At 45.0% G+C, this 21,449-nt stretch overlaps 1 protein-coding gene across 2 annotated transcripts in view; it reads left to right on the forward strand.

Annotated features, from left to right (window-relative positions):
• The window catches only part of SMURF1 (SMAD specific E3 ubiquitin protein ligase 1), a 37,480-nt gene that overhangs the window by 15,426 nt on the left and 605 nt on the right, over positions 1-21,449 (forward strand). Inside the window, exons 2-17 of one of the 2 annotated variants that reach the window (XM_083373075.1) lie at positions 3,563-3,601; positions 4,491-4,599; positions 5,562-5,695; positions 5,825-5,890; positions 6,507-6,582; positions 7,948-8,192; positions 9,303-9,387; positions 9,561-9,707; positions 11,103-11,304; positions 11,629-11,732; positions 13,550-13,664; positions 17,503-17,681; positions 18,338-18,475; positions 18,612-18,732; positions 19,792-19,993; positions 21,099-21,183. In XM_083373075.1, coding sequence (XP_083229201.1) covers positions 3,563-3,601; positions 4,491-4,599; positions 5,562-5,695; positions 5,825-5,890; positions 6,507-6,582; positions 7,948-8,192; positions 9,303-9,387; positions 9,561-9,707; positions 11,103-11,304; positions 11,629-11,732; positions 13,550-13,664; positions 17,503-17,681; positions 18,338-18,475; positions 18,612-18,732; positions 19,792-19,993; positions 21,099-21,183 — 2,047 coding nt within the window. The remainder of the gene's footprint in view (positions 1-3,562; positions 3,602-4,490; positions 4,600-5,561; positions 5,696-5,824; positions 5,891-6,506; positions 6,583-7,947; positions 8,193-9,302; positions 9,388-9,560; positions 9,708-11,102; positions 11,305-11,628; positions 11,733-13,549; positions 13,665-17,502; positions 17,682-18,337; positions 18,476-18,611; positions 18,733-19,791; positions 19,994-21,098; positions 21,184-21,449) is intronic. The other variant, XM_083373076.1, reaches the window with a different exon arrangement.

The following is a 21,449-nucleotide window of genomic DNA, read 5'->3' on the forward strand; positions in this document are numbered from 1 at the left end:
TTGTCGAGAGCCCTTTCCCCGTGGAGTTCTCACAATTTGCAAAACGTAAAGGTAAAATCCACGTTGATTGGGAATTCTGGAAATTGAAGTATGGGTTATGTTGAGGGCACTCCGTGATTCCTTTTGTAAGGAATCAAACTCGATAATTCTATCTTGAGGAAATGAAGTATCTGTTGGTTCATTCTTGGCTTGAGGTTGATAAGATATGAATAAAAGAAATAACAGTTCTGTTTTGACTGAACCACAATCAGATCTCATGAAGCAGTCAAATTAATGTTCCTGTGTTTAGGTGTGCCTGACAAAGATGTGTTATTTCTGTAATAACCGAATGAAAAGGGGGGCGGAAAGTGAGATTGCAGATTCTTTAGAGATGAAAAAAAATCCAGCTCTGGACTATTTTCATGTGATCTAGTAACTAGGATACAGTACTGTGTTTTTCTTCTTTTTTATGGCCACTTGAGAGGCTAAACTAGATGCAGTCCTCGACTTACGACAGGTTGTTTCGTGACCGTTCAAAGTTACAATGGCACTAAAAAAATGACACAATTGTTTTTCACACTTACAACTGTTACAGCATCCCTATTGTCATGTGATCAAAATTCACAAGCTTGACAACTGCCTCATATTTATGACGGTCACCGTGTCCCAGGGTCATGTGACCCCCTTTGGCGACCTCCTGACAAGCAAAGTCCATGGGGGAAACCAGATTCGCTCTACAACCGTGTCGCTAACTTAACAAACTGCATCGATTCCCTTAACAACTACAGCAAGAAAAGTGGGGTGAAGGTCACTTAACAATATTTCTCCCTTAGCGACATAAATTCTGGGCTCCATTGTGGTTGTAAGTCGAGGACTACCTGTATGGCGGCAGCAGATCCTACTGTTTAAAGTTCTAGCCTGATCACATGTAATTGAAAATCTTGGGATAATCGTTGCCCAATTTATGATTTCGCTTTCTGTGGCCTATCAGCGGCCAGAGAAGCGTAGAATTGAAAGTGGCCTCGGATTTCATCCCGCCCAACCTTTGACGGGAATATCGGGAAGGCAGCATCACTAAGGAGCGATCCTCACTAAATGCCAAATGCCTCCGGCGAAGGTGAATGGATCATCTCAGCCCCGTAATCTTCTCTTCTCCAGGCTAAATATAGCCAGCACTTCCAACTGTTTTTCGTAACATTTCAATTCTAAATCTTTTGTTATCCTCCCCATCCATCTACAAGGGATCTCACGCGTTCTGTCTTTTTCTTAACAATGTTTCATCCCGAGCTGGACCCAGCTCTCCAGTCGTAGCCTAACTCTGCATTACAGAATGGAGCTAACTCTCTTAAAGCAGCTTAAGATGGCTTGAACTTATTTTGTACTGGCATCGCACTGCTGGCTGTTGTTCACTTTGCAACTAGCTCGACATCTCTATCCTTCTCTCATATGCACCACTGCCAAGCCAAACATCTCTTGTGCCTGGGTTTTTTTTTCCTGGCTATCTAAATGCAAAACTTTTTAATTTCTGTTACATTTCACTGTGTTGGCTTCGGCCCAGAGTCTTAGCCGGTCAAATCCATTTTGTCATCCCAACTAAACCCTGTTAGCAAAAGTAGGCTCAGTGGAAGAAAAAAATAAAGTGGAATTTAAGGAAACCTGACTTGAAGCAGGAAGGAGACACCATTCCTTTCAGCTACACATTCTTTTGCCTAAAACTCTCCTTCAAACACCTGGCGTAGTTTTAATTATTTAACCATTCTTTTCCTTTCTTCGTGTCACGACAGATTTCAAGGAACGAACGTTTAAAAACGGAGGAAGTTCAGATGGAGCTTAAACCCTGTTGTCACACTCCTCTCACCAGGAGAGGATGGCTTGTTTTGGCCCTTAGTATTGACTTTGTTGTGTAAATGAAGCCTTCGTGTTCAGGGTTCACTTCTAAAGGCCAGATGTTGGCAGCTAGTGGGTGCATTTGACAGAGCAGTACTAGGATGGATTTTCTGATTAAACAAACCTTTGCTCTTAGCTTTCAAAGTGTTCTTTATGTTTCTATTGATGTGCTTGCTCATGCATGCACAAGTACAGCCCTCTGAGCTTCCTATCCTGAGCGCGTGCTAGAAATCGGAGCTCTTGATCATTAAATTCTAGCAAGAAACTCTTTAAAAGTACATTGCAAAAGTCAGGGCATGGTAGTACAGGTAACTGACCCGCAGGACCACAATTGAGGCCAAGATTTATGTTGCTAAGGGAAACATTAAGTGAATTTCATCCCATTTTACGACTTTCATATGTTCGTGATTACCACTATTACTTGTATGTACACTGAGAGCTTACGCACCAGAAACAAATTCCTTGCGTGTCCAACCACACGTGGCCAATAAAGAATTCTACTCTATTTTCTTGCCCCAGTTGCTAAGGGGATCGTTGCATTTGTTAAGTTAGTAACATGGTTGTTAAGGGAATCTGGATTTCTTGTTGATCTCTTCTCTTCTCTTCTCTTCTCTTCTCTTCTCTTCTCTTCTCTTCTCTTCTCTTCTCTTCTCTTTTCCCATCCCATCCCATCCCATCCCATCCCATACAAAAGCCAATCACACGGCCCTAGGACAGTGTAGCCGTCATAAATATGAGCCAGTTACCAAGCCTCTGAATTTTGATCACATGACCCTGGGGATGCTGCAACGTTCGTGTGAAAAGCCTGAAAAGTCTTCATGTGGAACAATTCATAAGTCATAAGTCGCTTTCTTTAGTGTCGTCGTAACTTTGAACGGTCATTAAATGAACTGTTGTAAGTCAGGGACTACCTGTATACTGAGCGCTTGTATCAGCAAATGGTGTGTGTATCAAAAGGCTATTGATACACCCATTGGCCACAAGGAAAGGTACTTTTATAGAGAATCAGGTCAGAAGTTGAAGTTTGAGGTATGCAACATGGTTACTTCTGCAGCCTTACTTACAATAGGATTGTGAATAAAAGAAATTAAGTCCCAAGAATTGTTCCACATGAAGACTTTTCAGTGAGTCTCATAAGTTCAGCATTTCATAATGTTTTTGTTTAAAGGCCGCTGGTTGCATTTTCAGTCTGCCTCTTCTGCTCTCTATTGCAGTGTTATTTTTCTTTTAGTGATCAAAAACATCTGTTTTAAGAACAGCACCTCTGTGATAATACCTAAGTGTCAAGTCCTTTTGCTGGAGGAATAACTTTTTAAAAACGCTAGTAAGAAACCACAAAACTGGCTGGGAAATGTTTGAAACTCAACAGGGTTTTAATTTGATCACCTAAGCCAAGCCTTTTCTGAATTCTTAAAATGGCCAATTTTAAAAAGAGTTCCTAGTACAACGAACGAACTTTCCACAATTTCTCCATATAACTGAATTAGAAGGCAAAAGCCCAGGTCTGGGAAAATATATGCTGTGCAATTCATGAAAATAACCGAATGTAACGCTGCTATTTATTAGTCCAGTTGTATTAGCTTCTGAGCTTTTTATAAATTATGCCCTGCGTTGTGTAAGAGAAACCTTTTCCCAGCTTGAGCTGTTTATGCTGAAATATGAGTGGAATCTGCTAACCTTTTTCTTTTTCTCGCAGTGCTTTGTGCCAAGAATCTTGCAAAGAAAGATTTCTTCAGTAAGTAACTGGAAAATCTCTATGTATACTTTTTCATACTTCCCCATCCTATCCTTTGTGCATATTGAAACTGTTCTACTGATGTTAATTCAATTCTTCCATGTTTCTGTTGAGGGCATTTAAGGAAAGTTTTTCGAGAGTCGGAAGCATAACTATCTGAAATTTATATTCACCAGACCACGAAGCAGCGAGCATGATCTTTTTGCAGCGAGATGCTGCGTAAAGCAGATCTTGAGTGTGGCGGCTGCCAGCCAACACATTTCTGCTCATGCTCACTCTCTCCCTTCTAAATTGGCTGAGGCGCTGTAAGGCATGGCAAATATCTCCTCTTGTGAGATGGCAGATCAAGTCACAGTGAATTAACGGGGGAATCACCGTTGCAGGTTCTTTTCACGGACAGGCCTGGTGTGACACGTGGAAGATCATACTGTACATTAGAAATCCGGAAAAGGCTTAGTTGCCTTTTTCAGAATGTCAGGGGACTTTAAAAATAGCACATCGTGGAATTAGTTAGACTGAGCTTCACGGGAAATTCGTGTTCTCTTCCAGAGGCGCATGCAGCTTTTAAAATCAAGGGCCATCGGGGACTCGTATAGCACAGCAAAAGTTGACTGGATCCAACGTTGCCCTTGGCGTGGCGTCTTGGGCGAGGAGGGGGTTTAAGGCCTGGAAATAGAGGCCTTCAGCCAGGAGGCCCCCCAAAAGAAGTCTGAGTAGCCGCATTTGGTTCACACTCCATGCTTTACCTCTTCTAGAGTAAGAGAAACTTCACCAGAGAGAGAAAATCCTCTGTATTCCCAACAACTGTCTTCTCACAATGACAAGAGAGCAGTTGAACATTGTGGTTTGGCAGTCATCTGCAAGTTTCATTGGTTTTTGTTCTTTGCAGGGCTTCCTGATCCCTTTGCAAAAATTGTGGTGGATGGGTCTGGTCAGTGTCATTCCACTGACACTGTGAAGAACACCTTAGATCCCAAATGGAACCAGCATTATGATTTGTAAGTTACCTGTTCAGCGTGAGGTTTTATTTATTTTTCTCCCATGCATTTTTTTTGTTACGTATTAACATTTTTATGCCGCCCATCTCACTGAGGTGGGTTCCAAGACAGAGTCCTCGTTCCTTACCTCTTTATTTACATGAAGTATTGACAACCTTGATCTGTACCTAGGAACCAAAGCAAAAGAGAAATAACACAGTTGAATGCTAGTAGGCTACCGCATAAACTCAAGAAAGCCGTTCCAAAATAGCCCATAAAATAACAATTCCTTCTCTGTCTCCTCTCTTACGCAACCGGTTGGCTAAAATGCTGTATATTAGCAGTGCTGATCCAAAGTAACATTGAGGCAATGCCCACTCCCCAGGGATGTTTTGTTAGTCTGTTTTGTTAGAGAATGTTCTTGTGTAATAATTTGCAAGACTAAATTTGGGGGCTTGTGAGTTGAGATATTGGCTAGACTCCAAGACACTTATTTTAAGTGTGCCCAAGTGACCGAATGTACTTTTGAAAGACCCTCACTTGAAAACATTGCATCTTGTCTGACTTCCGAAGTCCAGAAATGGAAGCCTGTATCCCTGTTCCAGAAATCCTTGCGTAATTCCTTGGCTGTGAGCAACAGAAGATGCCTCTTGTCCTATGTAGTCATAGTACAAATATGAGCCTTGCTGCAGTAACTCCAGTTTTAAGAAAAAAGCAGCTGTTCCGTAGTCTAATGAGCTCTGCACTTTGTAGTTTATAATAAGGTTGTCTGCAATTAACAAATGTTTGTGTATTATCTATTTAACATGCTGTGCAAATTACAGTAATCTAGTGATTAGTTGCATGTTTCTCTTCTTTGATAAAGACGTAGTGTAACCAAAGCATTATTCAAATGGGTTCACAAATGGGAAAGTTGTACCATAGCAGAGAGGAAAAAAACAAAAAACCTCAGTTAAACCTCCTCCTCCAACTGATTATTCTAGATACGTGGGGAAATCAGATTCAATCACCATCAGTGTCTGGAATCATAAGAAAATTCACAAAAAACAGGGAGCTGGCTTCCTGGGATGCGTCCGACTTCTTTCCAACGCCATCAGCAGGCTAAAAGATACGGGATGTAAGCACATCTTTATCGCCAAATCTTTTCCGGGTTGGCTTGGGCAATATTTTGCGTGTCTGTTCTAAACACCGATTCCTGATGGTATATATTCTTGGGTGAATTTTTCTCCCCCATTGTTCATTTCAGACCAGCGTTTGGATCTATGCAAACTAAATCCCACAGACACGGATGCAGTCCGAGGCCAGATAGTTGGTAAGAAGGAATATCTGAACAGATCATAAAATAACAGCTATTGTGTTCAACTCCGGATATAACAGGCAGAATACCTTTATTGAAGATTAGTATGACTTGAGGTAGTTTAAAAAAAAATGTCTTCCTTTTTAGACTGCCCCCTAGTGGGACAAATTTGCTCTCTTTGCTCTTGTGAAGGAAAAGAATTTTGCAATTGCACGTTAATATGGAAGGCTTTGGGTTTTTTAGCCAAAGTATTATACAGATTGTAGTCTTAAATGATAGTGCTGTGAATGCTTTGTTGCTTGTTTTTAATTGGTAGTGGTCTTAATTCCTGAAATTTTAAGGATGCACTAGGAGTAGAGGGCTTACTATATTCTTCTCCCCTCCCCCTTTTGTCAATAAAGATTGAATACGAAAACGCACTGCCTCTTAAGACCCAAATTATCCCAGCAAAGCATTCAGACTGGCCTCGATAGGAAGGGACTCTGCATGTGGAGACTCTATAAAAATGTGTACAAATGCTTGCCACGACAAATCAAACCACACCCCAGGATGTTTTTATGTTTTAATTGCTGTCTTTTATTTGTACACTGAAACTTTTTGCATTTTTTCTTCCTCTTTCTTCTCATTCCAGTCAGCCTACAGACACGAGACAGGATAGGCACAGGAGGGTCTGTGGTAGACTGCAGGGGGCTCTTGGAGAATGAAGGGTAGGTATCCCGTCTTCTGATCAGTCTCAGGACTGCGGTGTCCTCGATGCTCTCTCTCTGCTTGGTTGTCTTCTTGCAAGACCTTTCATTTCCAAACTGCCTCGCTTTGCTCGGTCGAAATTGAACAGAGTTAGAGGTGATACTGGAAGAAGTGCCTCTGCCTTGCATCAGTGGGGATGGAAAGATTCCTCTTGTTGCGATTATGGTGCAGAGAGGCAAGCTGTTAAACATATTGCGCATGATGGCCCACCACGTGCCCTCTCTGGTTCCCTGGAACAGAGGTAGGCAACCTTGGCTCTTTTATGACTCGTGGATTTCAACTCCCAGAATTCCTGAGCCAGCCATGCTGAGTGGAAAAGAGAGGTTTCCAAGCTGAGCCATGCCGGCTTAGGAATTCTGGGAGTTGAAGTCCACGAGTCATAAAAGAGCCAAGGTTGCCTACCCCTGCCCTAGAAGATTTGTGCAAAGCAACCCCAGAGGTGATCACCTGGATAGGCAGTTCTTCCAGTATTACCCCTAATTCTGTTCAGTTATCCAGTTATGAGGCCACTGCCATATCCCCACAGATGTTTTACTTATAATTTTGTAGACTCTGTATCTTGAGGGTGGAGGTTGGTTCTCTGAGCTTGTGGGTTGGTTTGTGGAATGTAAGGGATGTCAGCGTTGGTGACAGTGTCAGCTGAAGAATTCCACTGAAGATGTTACCTAGCCTGGTAACGAAACATTCGGAAACCAACCCAGACTCGAGCTGCAGATATTCGCCATTATCGGCAGTTTGGCGGGTCGAATCCCGAGTGCCGCGTAACAGAGTGAGCGCCTGTTACTCGTCCCAGCTTCTGCCAACCTAGCAGTTCGAAAGCACGTTAAAAATGCAAGTAGGAAAATAGGGACCACTACGGTGGGAAGGCAACAGCATTCCATGCGCCTTTGGCATCTAGTCATGCCGGCCACATGACCACGGAGACGTCCTCGGACAAGCGCTGGAGACAGCACCAATTCCTCCCTGAGCTGCAAATATTCTCTCCATTTAAGAATAAAAGCTAAATTTAGCGGTTGGGTCAAAAGGAGTCAAAGGGAGCCGAAAAGTAAGATTGCTTTCCCCTCAACATTGTTATCATCATTAAGTGAGTCACTGGAGGAAGTCTGGTCATTTAAGAGATAAATGCAAATGTGGTCTTTGGCACACACGTCCCGTGCCCAAATCTTGCCCTTGTGAGTCATTTGCCTTTTGTGCTTCAAGACACTTTTTCTTGGTTCTTGGTCTTCTTGGAAAGGCTGGGCCCCTTCCCCAAAGGAGGATCCCTCCAAGGCTTTCTTGGGGATATGTGGAAAATCTGCTCACTGAACAAATTTCCCTCCTTTCAGAACGGTTTATGAAGACTCGGGACCTGGGAGGCCTCTGAGTTGCTACATGGAGGAGCCGGCCCCGTATACGGACAGCACAGGAGCTGCCGGCGGAGGGAACTGTAGGTTCGTGGAAAGCCCTGGCCAGGATCAGACCCTCCAGGTCCAGCGATTGCGGGGTCCTGATGTAAGAAGCCATGTCCAGACCCCCCAAAACAGGCCCCACGGTCATCAGTCGCCATCACCGGATCTGCCTGAAGGCTATGGTGAGTTTGGATTAGGGTTGCTGCCCATCCCTAACCTGGCAATCCCAAGGCAAGACCAAATGGTTCAATTATTTTCTACATTTGTAATTGATCTGATATGCATTTTTTTATGGCACTGCAAGCTGTTCAGAGTCATTCTGCAGAGTGAGACAGGTAGCGTATAAGAGAAGGAAGGAAGGAAGGAATGAAGGAAGGAAGGAAGGAAGGAAGGAAGGAAGGAAGGAAGGAGGAAAAAAAGAGAAAAATAAAAAGATGGGGTGTTGGAGGAAGAGAGTTCTAAGTCCTGTTTTGCACCCAGAAGTTGCATTGCTTCATTTTGGTGACTTCTCTTCAATGGGATTTTACACTTGACACCCTAGCTCTATGTTTTACTTCCAGTATATTTATGTTTATTGATGTGCGATTGGCTTTTGTCCTAAGAGGCAGAATAAGTGGGAGGGCTTTTTAATTTTCCTGGAGCTGGCTAGATGGTACTTTTAACACTGTCAGTGTTGTATTTCTCGAATGTATCTGGATTTTGCAGCTGGACTGTTCCTATGGCCTGTTGGCAAAGCAACATTAAAACCGGATTGTCGTGGAAGTTGGGTGGGAACCATGCAAATCTTTTACAGCTCCTAAAGCAGCTGCCCAATAAAATACAAATGACAAACAAGACCGTATATTGCTCCAATAGAGCAGTGGCACCAGGGATCCGTTGGGCACCAGGGATCCGTTCCGTGGAAGAGAGGTTTTTTTCCGTGGACCGGAGGGGGCGTGGTTTCACGTGGTGCCTGCATCCTGCGGATGGGCCTTCACTTCTTTGCGCGGCCCGGTGCTGGGGGACCCTTGCAATAGAGCACCGGGTTTCTGAATGAGCGGTAAACAAAAATAAATTTTAAAAGCAAGGAAAGTGCAATAGCCTTCTTGGCGTTACTTTTCATCAAGACTTTTCGTACCTGTTGTACCCAATGACAAACTCTCCAAAGGTAAGGGAAGCAAATAAACGACCGTTTCTAAGATTTAGCTCAGTTTTACTAGGTCTGGCTTTAGTCACAATGTTTTGTGATGGATTTGGACATTTTTTTCTCTGTTAGCCTCTTTTTTTTCCCCTTTTCTTTTCTGTCTCTTTAGAGCAAAGGACAACAGTACAGGGACAAGTTTACTTTTTGCATACCCAAACTGGGGTTAGCACCTGGCACGATCCCAGGATACCAAGGTAAGGTATATTGGCCGCTTTTGAGATCACTTAGATGTTTTTAGGAAGTGAGAATGTAGGATTTGGAGATTTATACGGCCCCTCTTCCCTGTTAGACATGCTCAAATAATTTAAAATAATGCCGTCATTGAGTTAAATCTTGTTCCTTTTTTTTCTTTTTTCCTTTCCTGCAGAGACCTTAACAGTGTGAATTGCGATGAACTTGGGCCTCTGCCTCCAGGCTGGGAGGTTAGAAGTACAGTATCGGGAAGAATATATTTTGTAGACCATAATAACAGAACCACACAGTTCACAGACCCAAGACTGCATCACATAATGAAGTAGGTCGCCCTTAAGTTGCCGCTTGTTCTTTCAGGCTGAGAATCAGGGCAAGATCAGTCCGGTCACGACTCCATGAACACAATATGGAGGTAGTGAAGCAGTAGGCTGCGTGAGGCGGTATTTAATATCTTTACGGGAGCCCTAAAAACAAAGAGTCCACTTAGCACGGGATGAACCGGAAGTAACCTGGAAGGTGTGTTGAAAGCTTTCGACGACAAGTTGCCTCCCCTTTTGAACGCTGCCACCTAAGTCAGTCTTATTCCTGTCTAAATTAATTGCCTTTTAAAAGGTACGACTGGGGACACGAGGCCTGCTGTAACAGGCGACGCGGCTTCCCCTGTGAACTATGTCATTGTCATCCCTTACTAGAGGTTTGGATCATCCCTGTGGTTGTGTCATTGCTAAGGCAGGTAACCTGCTGGGGAGTTGCAGGAACAACCCGACGGGAAGGCGCCACCACCTTGCTTCAAAGAAATGAAAAATTGGCTGTGTTGTCTTTTGCGAACTGGTGCTGTCAAGAAATTAATCACACACACACACACCCGTCCCCAATACCACCCTGTGAACACTGGTTTTCACATCTAAATGTGGCAGGAGACCCGAGTTATTTGGCCGGGGGGGGGAGGTGAATCTGCTCAAGAGTATCTCCCTGTTGTACCAGATCAGATAGGGTAGGCATGTTCCAGGTCCCTCCCCGGAAAGGTTGCCCCCTAAGGTGACCTAACAGCCCATGGATAAAAGCTGTTCTTCAGCCTGTTGGTACGGCTGGCTATACTCCTGTATCTCCTACCCCGATGGTAGGAGAGCAAAGAGATGCCGTCCAGGGTGTGAGTCGTCTCTGAGAATTTTCCTCACTCTTCCAAGGCAGCGAGCCCTGGCGAGGTCATCCAGTGGTGTCAGGGGACAGCCCACGATGTCTTGTGCTGTGCTCACCACCCTCTGTAATGCTTTCCTATCCGCGGCTGTCAGACCAGCATACCAAACCACAATACAGTACGAGAGGACGCTCTCTATAGTAGACCGGTAAAAGAGCGTCATTAGCCTCTTTACCCAGGCTCTGGTTACAGCATGGATGTCTGGAGTTGATTATGAGGCATCCCAAAGGCATAACGGAGGTCCTGGGTTTGGCTTGTGTTTTACGGTTCTTGGAGGCCACGGTTTTATTGTTGTGAGCTACTCCCTTGTAGTTTTAGAGCAGGGGTCCCCAACCTTGGCAACTTTTAAGACCTCTGGACTTCAGCTCCCAGAGTTCCACAGGGCTTAGGGACCCCTGTTGGAGAGGGAAGGCCACCTGCGTTCTTCAAATAAACAAACAGGCCCGCTCCAGTTGCCTCCTGCTTCTTTTTCTGCTTTTGGAAGTAATGTGTTCTCTCCCCTTTCCTTCCCCACCCAAGTCACCAATGCCAACTGAAAGAGTCCAACCAGCCTTTGCAAGCCCCCAACGAGGGCTCGCTGGAAGACAGCGAGGAGCTGCCCGCTCAGAGATACGAACGGGACCTGGTGCAGAAGCTCAAGTTCCTCCGACACGAACTCTCCCTCCAGCAGCCCCAGGCTGGCCACTGCCGCATCGAAGTATCGAGGGAGGAAATATTTGAGGTGTGTAAACCAGGAAACCGAGGGAATGGGGGGTCTGGGCTTCCTCTGCCTGCCAGTAAGAGGCACATCATATAAAAAAGATGGGAAACTGGTGAATCTGAGACAGGTGGTCCTCAATTTACAGCCATTCATTTAGCGACCGTTCTAAATTACAAAGGCACTGAAAAAAAAAACGACTTACAGCCTGTCTCTGCAAATACAGCTGTGGCGGCATCCCCACAATCTGACAGTCCAGATCTGGACACTTGGCAATCAGAAGTTCAGCTGCTTTGGGTAAAATAATGGGATTTTTTTTTCCCCAAGTGCTTCTCTTTCTTTGCGTAGGAATCTTACCGTCAGATAATGAAGATGAGGCCAAAAGACCTGAAGAAGAGGCTGATGGTGAAATTTCGGGGAGAGGAAGGCTTAGATTATGGTGGAGTGGCAAGGTAAGGGCTAGAATCCTAAAGTGTGTGTGTGTGTGTGTGTGTGTGTGTGTGTGTCTCCATTTATATACTATTGCCCTGTCAGTGTTGGAAGTGTTCCTGCTGGTTTGTTGCAGTTGTTCTTGGTGGCCCCTTATATAGGTGCTTCCTAAATAAACAGAAGCAAACCCCTCTCTCTTCTAGCACTGATAATGTTGCCTAGTTGGGTAATAAAACGTTTGCAAGAAAACAACCAAGCTCAGAGAGCACCAAGGACCCCACAGTCGTCGTCGTCGTCCTCCTCCTCCTCCTCTCCACAAACCCCACTCCCTTCTAGCACTGATGATGTTGCCTAGTTGGGTAATAAAACGTTTGCAAGAAAACAACCAAGCTCAGAGAGCACCAAGGACCCCACAGTCGTCGTCCTCCTCCTCCTCCTCCTCCTCCTCCTCCTCTCCACAAACTCCACTCCCTTGTAGCACTGATGACGCTACCTAATTGGGTAATGAAATGTCTACAAGAAAAGAAGCAGGCTCAGAGAGCACCAAGGATCCTACAGTTCTCCTCCTCCTCCTCCTCCTCCACATTCTTTTAGCACTGATGATGTTGCCTAGTTGGGTAATAAAACGTCTGCAAGAAAACAACCCAGCTCAAAGAGCACCCAGGATCCCCACAATAAGAATCACACTTAAAGAAACCAAAGCTGATTACGTTTGAATCTGTTCAGTGGGGTAGACATAAAGAAAGTTTCTACCTTTTTTCACCCTGCTTTCTCTCCTGCCAATTCTGAAACGTGGAAAGGTGGGGCAGTAGACCTCTTTGCCTCTCACGTGCTTAGGCAAGCCACCCTTTCTAGCTTGTTTTGGAAAAGATTCTCTTGATTCACCTACCTCACCAGAGATTATGGTTGTGTATCCTCCTGGCATCCTCTTGTAATGCTGATCCGCTCCCTTGCATCATCTTGAGCACTCATTTCCTGGATTCGGGTGACTGAATCCATCAGCATCTAAATTGCTGCTGGGGAAAAAAAATTTCCCCTTTTTGGTTGTTTTGTCTATGGATACCGCTCTTTAATTTTGTGCTCTAGTCTGGGAGTTCTCTGCTTTTGACCTCTCCCTTGTCACCGTCTGGGTTTCAGCATCTCTTTATCTCCTCTGCACTTAAATGCTGTCTAGACGGATGCTGAATCCTCTCACATGCCTTAACCAGATGTCTCCATTTGGTTTGGGGGTGGGCTAGGCAGAAGATCCCCAGTTAGGCAATGATGCTACCCTGTTATCTCAGGTGTTTAGCTCATCAGGTACCATCTTCCCACAAAAAAAAAAATCTTAAGGGACGCGGTGAGTGCCGCGTAACAGAGTGAGCGCCGGTTACTCGTCCCAGCTTCTGCCAACCTAGCAGTTCGAAAGCACGTAAAAAAAAAAAATCTTCACAGTTCTTTTTTTAAAAAAAGCCAAACTTCCTATTGCCTGTTCTTATTCTGTTTCCTATTTGAATGCCCTCCTTCAAGAGAGCAAGGAGGATCCAGAAAAGCTGTTGTGACTGGAATCTGCTTCATAATACTTTTCTTAAGCGGCAATCTTGCTAGCTGGAGTCAGCCTTTTTCAAAAGTGTCTAATTCTGTCTCATAAACCGGTGTTTTTCAACCTCAGCAACTTTTAAGAAGTGCGGGCCTCAACTCCTAAAATTCCTCTGCTCCACAGATCTTAAAAGAGGCTGAGCTCAAGACTGTCATAGACCAACTTGGAAACTAATCCAATTTCTTGGAAGTGGAATAAACTTTTAACTTTCATTTCTCGCCCTCCATCATTTCTAATCTTGTTGAAAATTATGTCCGGCAGGGAATGGCTGTATCTTCTATGCCACGAAATGCTGAATCCATATTATGGGCTTTTCCAATATTCAACTGATAACATTTACACGCTGCAAATAAATCCTGATTCCTCCATCAACCCCGTAAGTACTTGAAAAGCCAAGAAATATATATATATATATATTTAATAAATTAAAAAACTTGAATCCCGGGCGTAGACATTTGAAGTTAGTAAAAATAAAAACGATGAACTCCGGGATATTAGAGAAAATTCTTCTTTATTGCTGAGCTTTCGTCAACAAGCTGTCAGCCATGTCAACAGCTTTTTGACGAAGAATTTTCTCTTATATCCCGGAGTTCATCGTTTTTATTTTTACTAACTTCATATATATGGCTGTCCATCTCAGGAAGAGTGATTTCTGGGTGGTGTAGTGTACAACGCTTAATTCAAACTGTGTATTACTAAAAATTTCTGTTGTTGTGACCTTTACCTGGGCAAGGCGATGCCTCACTCACAGGGCAACATTTTTTGAACCCAGGTACCTCAGGCGGGCTAACTGGCCCCAAATCCAGGACCCACGACTCCCAAGGGGTTAAAAATTGTGGAAATTGTGGTCGCTTCAGTGCTACCAGTTTCTGCTGGGATGGGCTGCTGCTGTGGTCACGCGACCATTTTTCGGTGTGCCGTAACGGTTTCCTCTGGGCTCCAGCTGTAAATTCTGTGCCGATATCGAAACTTGGCACAAATTAACGGACTTGGGTGGCTCCGCTGTAACATTTGCACCCCTGCCTTCTTTTCTTGAGGTCTTGCAGTGGGTAGGCCGGGCCGCTGCTTTAGGGCAAGCTAAGGCCTCCTGCTTTATTGTTCCACACAATCCAGTACCGGGAGGAGGTCAAGCTGAAATCTTTTTCCCCCCCTCCTTTGTTTGATTTTTCTCTACCTTCTGCGAACCGATTAATCTCTATTTTTCAGTCGAGTCCCCACAGGCCCTGGAAGGTAAGCGGATACGAAATGGGGCTCAGAGCTTTACCTAGAACTAACTTGCTTCTAATGGACTAATTTGTGTAGCCTGAACGTGTTTCCACGAAGGCAGGAGTGGGCAATGTTGGGAAGGGCCGAGGTGGCCCTCGCCCTTTTGCAATCAGCGGGGGTAACATGTGGATGGAGCCAAACGGGGGTGAGGGGTGGGGTTGGTGACTCAGATCTGAATGGCGCCTGGCTCTCCCAGTCCCATCCTCCCCCTAGGTAAGATTTGGCCTTGTGGCTGTTATTCCTGCTCCCTCCACAAATCCATATCTTTCTCTTTTTTTTTTGCGCCTTCTTCCTCTGAGACTCGCTAGCATTATCCTTCTTATTACCATTGACGCCAGCCCCAGAACTGTCAGCCGCTAGCTAACGGATTTGTTTCCTTTGAAATTACAGAAAGGTTTTTTTTTCTGGGCAGCCCCTTGCCGCTCACAACGCCTTGCAGCTCTGAGCTTTGGGCGGCCGCCGCCACAGAGCCGAGCCAGGTCAGGGAGCCACGCCTAGGAACGTCTCTCCACTTTGACAGGTCCCCGCCGACGACCTCTGCGCGCATGTTGGAAAGAGTTGGGGAAGTGGACTTAGAAAGTGAGCATTTGAGAAGGCTTAGCTTTCCCTCTGCCAGTGGGGAAGAATGGAAGATCTGAGAAGGATAGCCCGGAGGTGGAGGTGGAGATGGAGATGGAAGGAAAAAAATTCCTGAGTTTTAATCAAATCCCCCCAAGCTGCGTTTATGTTATGTCCCCCACCTCCACTTGCCTAAAGAAGGAAAAAAAAGAGATTTTTTTTTCATAGAAGGGGAGGGGCTTCCTTTGCTACCAGAATAGTTCAGCATGAAACTATGACTCAGCCACGACTTACAGCTTGTGGTTAAAGCATCGCAGGAAGCATCCCAAAGTGTCTGAGGATGTTGCAGCAACCCGAAGGAATTTGTTAACAATAACCGTCTCAGCTGCTCTATTTTAAGGGAAAGCAATTCCTCTCATTTCTCCTCCCCCCCACCCTCTCATTTCCCCCCCACCAACCCTCTGAGTTTTCATAATGGACAGCAACCATAGAGAAGTTGCATGGCATGTTTGGAGGGGGAGAACCTGGTGATTGCTATAGGTTGCCCACCCCTGTTTGAAAAACGTCCCACTAAATAATAACTGCCTGTGTAGCTCCTCGGAATTTCTCTCTTCAAATAAACACAGGCACATATTAACAGCTCACTGTGTATCTAGATTAAGCTACTATTCTAACAGTGGGTTAGAATTGGACTTCCTACGATCCTAAACTTAAGTCATTTATAAAAAAAACACTTCAAGATTGGGGGGTGGCACTCGTAAAACACAGCGGTTTAGTCCCTGGCCTTGAATTAGAAAGATCCAAGCACAAGGCCATCTGTAGCAAAAGGTCTTCACGCAAGCCGCTGTCCTAGATGATCCTACCTTGCAAGGGCTTTGGTTAAGTTAAAATTAAAAGAGGGCTCGCCAAGTATGCTACCTGGAGCTCTTGGAGGTAAACCAAGATACAGGTGAACAGCTCACGGATAGCTGAACCACACTCTTCTTGAAAAGGTAAGATGTTTAGGCTGCCGCTTTTGAGTGGAGTAAGCATTAACTAAGGGACGGTGTGGCTCAGTGGGTTAGGACACTGAGCTTGTCGATCAGTTTGGCGGGTCGAATCCCGAGTGCCGCGTAGCAGAGTGAGCGCCTATTACTCGTCCCAGCTTCTGCCAACCTAGCAGTTCAAAAGCACATAAAAATGCAAGTAGAAAAATAGGGACCACTCCGGTGGGAAGGTAACAGCGTTCCGTGCGCCTTTGGCGTCTAGTCATGCCGGCCACATGACCACAGAGACGTCCTCGGACAAGCGCTGGCTCTTCGGCTTTGAAATGGAGATGAGCACCGGCCCCTAGACTCGGAAACGACTAGCACGCATGTGCAGGGGGGGGGAACCTTTACCTTTACCTTTTTAAACATTAACTGAAGCAGTAAAGATACCGTTCTGTATTTTAATGATAACAAAAAATATCATTCGCTCATTTGTCTGTTACGATTTCCCCAAAGGGACACCGTCTCTGCGAGAACGTTGCTACTTGACATCTTCAAGAAACCGCGTGCATTCCAGAAGTGCAAAAAAATGGAAAACACTCCAGTCAAGGACTGGGTCTAGTCAGGGGGTTGGCTTCCTTTGTGAAGGGTTTCGAGAGAGGCGAAGCTGTGAATAGAAACGGGTTCGAGCAGCGTTTCTCATCAGCCTTGCCCACTTTTAAGATCTGTGGACTTCAACTGCCAGAATTCCCCAGGCGGCAGTGCCCTGGGAGATGGAAATCCACAGATCTTCAAGTCACCAAGGCTGAGAAACACTGGGTTAAAGGAATCCCTGGCAACGTTACCTTCCCAAGGAGTGCCTCCCTTTAACCGTTCAGTTTGCTTTACTTGAGTTTGCCCTCCGGCAGCAACTACAGTCTCTTTGAACCTGGCATTTAAGGGAAATCCCTCTGCTGCTGGCTAAACACCTGCAGCTGACAAGCCCCAGGGGCAGGAGGCTAAAAAAAAAATACGCTGGGTGAATCTTCAGCGAGACAAAGATGGTTCCAGCTTCTTAGAAGCAGGCGACGAGTGAAAATCTGTCTCGGCATCTCTTTTAACCTCAGCCACTTAAAGACGTGTGGACTTCGACTCCCAGAATTTGAATCTTGGGAGTTTGAAGTCCCATCTTGAACGTTGCTGAGGTTAAGAAACTCAGGTCTACCTGCAGTGTAAAAAATAAAAATAAAAATGACCCCCTCATAATTGTACCGAATGGAAGAGCATAAATATACTAAGATGGAAGGGTGCATGCTGATGCTTCTCGGCCACAGGATTTGCAGTCATGAAACGGCACTTCCATTGCGTCAACTCAAGTCTGGCGAAAGGCAACTGGCATCTCTTGCAGCGAATGAAATTCTTGGTGGTTGGCATATCTTTCAGGATCATCTGTCTTATTTCCACTTTGTCGGTCGGATAATGGGGCTGGCGGTATTCCACGGGCATTACATCAATGGGGGCTTCACAGTCCCTTTCTACAAACAGCTGCTGGGCAAACCCATCCAGTTACCTGACTTGGAATCGGTTGATCCAGAGCTACATAAGAGCTTGGTCTGGATTTTGTAAGTATTCTGTCCCATAATGTGTAATGTTTTGATTGGGTCAGGAGCAGCAGCTCGAATGAAAAAAAAAAAAAAAGGATTTCCTGACCTCAATCACTGGTGCCTACGTAGATTTTAAAGCTGCTTTTGGCAAGGTAGAGATACTTAAGAACTTCCAAAAAAACTGAAAATATTTTTTTATAAACAATGAGCAGTGACGCTTTTGGATAACTGCCCGATAGGAGAAAGTAATCCTTGAACTTCATTAGAAACCTGTTCAGCTGAACTGTGTTTCTGAATTGATTTAGGCTTACTTGTAATTACTCAATTTATCCTTCAGCCTCACTCATAACACAGGCATGAGAAACTGTTTTAAATTTCTGGGCATTTCTGGAAGTCAACCAACATGCATCCAAGGAATGTCTTCGGGGATAGAATTTGATCAGAAAATACCTTTTTTTGTTTTGTTTTGTATTCTCTACAGTTTTTTTTCCTCTGCAAGGAGGAATATTAAAAACCGCACGGCTGCACAACTGCTTACTAAAGCATAGATCAGCCACAGAGAATTCTGCTCTCAAAAGTTACACGTTTCAATAGGTCTGGCTAATTAATTAAATAAATAAAACCTCACCTTCACTTGCCGAAATGACTTGTAGACATTGCATTCTTGTTGACAGGGAGAATGACATCACTCCAGTTCTGGACCATACCTTCTGTGTGGAACACAACGCTTTTGGCAGAATTCTGCAACACGAACTCAAGCCGAACGGAAGAAATGTTTCCGTTACGGAGGAGAACAAGAAAGAATATGTCAGGTGCCCTGATTTGTTTCTTTAGACAGCCCGTGACTTATTTGGGGGAACAGGTTTTATACCCATTTGCAAAATTCCATTACTACCATTCCAGTAGTAATCCTGTAGTCATTCGGAGATTTATTTTTGTGTTTCCCAGGCTGTACGTAAACTGGCGGTTCATGAGAGGAATTGAAGCCCAATTCCTGGCTCTTCAAAAAGGGTTTAATGAACTTATTCCTCAGCACCTCCTGAAGCCTTTTGACCACAAGGAACTTGAGGTATTCATGGTATATTTCAAACTAGCTCTTGCTGCGGTTCAAAAGCGAAAATAGCTCCTACATGTATTTTCCTTGTTCTGAATTTATGTGTTAAACAGAATTCTGTCCCAAGATGAGGAGATAAACCTAGAAAGCTTACTTTTGAAGGGTATTTCTTAACTTAGAGGCCTTGATTTGACAAATTTGGGGCAGTTTCCATACTAAAACTCATAGGGGGTGGTGGTGGTGGGAAACCTGCCTGTTAAGATCTTTTGAAGTTGCTAAGGAAAACGGGGGAGTATGCGGAATCAAAATCCTGGTAGAGAATTGGAATTGGAATCAAAATCCTGGCAGAGAATTAGGACATTCCAGTGCTTCCACCTTGAAAACGCTGAAGTTAACAGTTGTGCTTTTGTTCATGCCGAGTCAATTTTCTAAGATTTTTATTTTCAGAGCGTATGACTGGCTTAAGAGTAAAATAGGTTTCAAAGATGTCAGAATAGCCCATGAAAGCCGTTTCTGGCCTGGGAATTCTGGGGGTTGAAGTCCACACACGCTGACTGGAGCATTCTGGGAGCTGAAGTTCACAGATCTTGGTTGCCAAGGTAGAGCAGTATACAGGCTGCTTGAAAATTGTGTGGGGACTCCGCTGACTACTATCTAAACATCATTTGTCCTACATGCAGCGATTTAACAAATCTAAACAGCAAAGCCTGTAGTAAATCTCCTATTTTCTTATTGTTTTAAAAAGCATAATGGGAGAGAAGCAGCCTAGAACTAAGGAGAGCGAGAACAATTAAATCAGTGGAACGGCTTGCCTCCAGAAGCTGTTGGTGCTCCATCACTGGAGATTTTTAAGAAGAGACCTGACAGCCATTTGTCTGGAATGGTACATGGTCTCCTTGAGTAGGGGGTTGGACTAGAAGACCTCCAAGGTCCCTTCCCACTCTAGCCCTGTGGACGTGGAAAGTCTGTTCAAAAACTGTCAATAGCAGAGCAGTCAAGGGTGATAACTCTGAATGCGGCATCCCGTGTTGTCCTGGTGCCGGCTGCTTTAAAAAGGGCCTTTCTGATTCCCAGCTCATCATTGGTGGCCTAGATAAGATCGATCTGAACGACTGGAAAGCCAACACACGTCTGAAGCACTGCACGGCCGACAGCAATATCGTCAAGTGGTTCTGGCAAGCGGTGGAAGCCTTTGACGAGGAAAGGAGAGCGCGGCTACTCCAGTTTGTCACGGGCTCCACGCGGGTTCCCCTTCAGGGTTTCAAGGCTTTACAAGGTGACTGATCGGGGGGGCTGAGTTAGCAGACTTGGGCTGGAGGCAGCTGGGGAGGGGATCTGCTTTCCCGTGCCAGTCAATCGGCCCTCCCTCCCTTCCTCCCTCCGTCTTCTTTCTAACTGTCCCACCCAATCCTCCATTGGAAAAAATACATGACAGTGAGGACAGTGGAACAGCTTGCCCCCAGAAATCGTGGGTGCTCCATCACTGGAGATTTTTAAGAGGAGACTGGACATTCACCTGTCTGAGACGGTATAGGTTCTCCTGCTTGAGCGGGGGGCTGGACTGGAAGTCCTCCAAGGTCCCATTCTATTCTATTCTATTCTATTCTATTCTATTCTATTCTGTTCTGTTCTGTTCTGTTCTGTTCTGTTCTGTTCTGTTCTGTTCTGTTCTCCATTCTATTCTATTCTGTTCTATTCTATTCTATTCTATTCTATTCTATTCTATTCTATTCTATTCTATTCTATTCTACAATTCTACATTCTACTCTACTCTACTCTACTCTACTCTACTCTACTCTACTCTACAATTCTACATTCTATTCTATTCCATTCCATTCCATTCCATTCCATTCCATTCCAATATAGATCAAGCTGCCTTAACACTGAATCAAGTCAAGATTCAGATTACTCATTTGGGTGCAAAAGGTCAGAGATGGACTTTGTACTGCTGTGTGTGTGTGTGTGTGTGTGTGCTTTTTTTTAAAACAACAACAACAACTGCAACAAAAGAGGTGGGGCGGATGAGGAAAAAACCTGAATTACACCTAGTTAACGCAGTACCTCCTTATCCATTAACATCTCTGCCCTGTTGAGGTCAAAGCCTTGAGGTCCCTGTTGTTTCCGGGCCTCTGCCTGAACAGCCCTGCTCTCTTCTGAGAAGCAGCAGCTTTCCAGAATCTCGGGCCAAGAGAGAGCGGCCTTGGGAAGGAGCTCTCTTCCTAGCGCTCAGCACCCTGTGCCAGGTGTGTCCACACCCCTAAGGCAGGAGTGCTGGGCTCCTGTTCTCTGCTTGGTTGATATCAGGGTTTAGCCGAGGTCAGGGCAGGGCGGTAAAGGAGCCACGCTTTTGAAGGGCCTTAACTAGAATGTCTATTTGCAAGGTTCTACAGGCGCGGCAGGACCCAGGCTGTTCACTATCCACTTGATAGATGCAAATACAGACAACCTCCCAAAAGCTCATACTTGGTAAGTCCCTCGGCGTGGGCTGCGAATCGGGAGCAGACCGGGCTGCGAGAATGTGGTTTGTTTCTGCCGGAGGGAGTTGTCAAACGCGATGATGCGAAAAGAAACGAGCAAGTCCAGATTAGCCTTATTCGGCCTGACACTTAAACCGACGAACTCTCTGAATGTGGGCAGAGGGGGCTTAGCTACCTGTGTATTTTCAATAGCAGGGAGGGTGGGGCAGGTCGTCCCCTACGTACGACCACAGTTACGCCTGTACTTTCTGTGGT

Source organism: Vipera ursinii (genome assembly GCF_947247035.1).
Source record: "Vipera ursinii genome assembly, chromosome: 13".
Taxonomy (NCBI): domain Eukaryota; kingdom Metazoa; phylum Chordata; class Lepidosauria; order Squamata; family Viperidae; genus Vipera; species Vipera ursinii.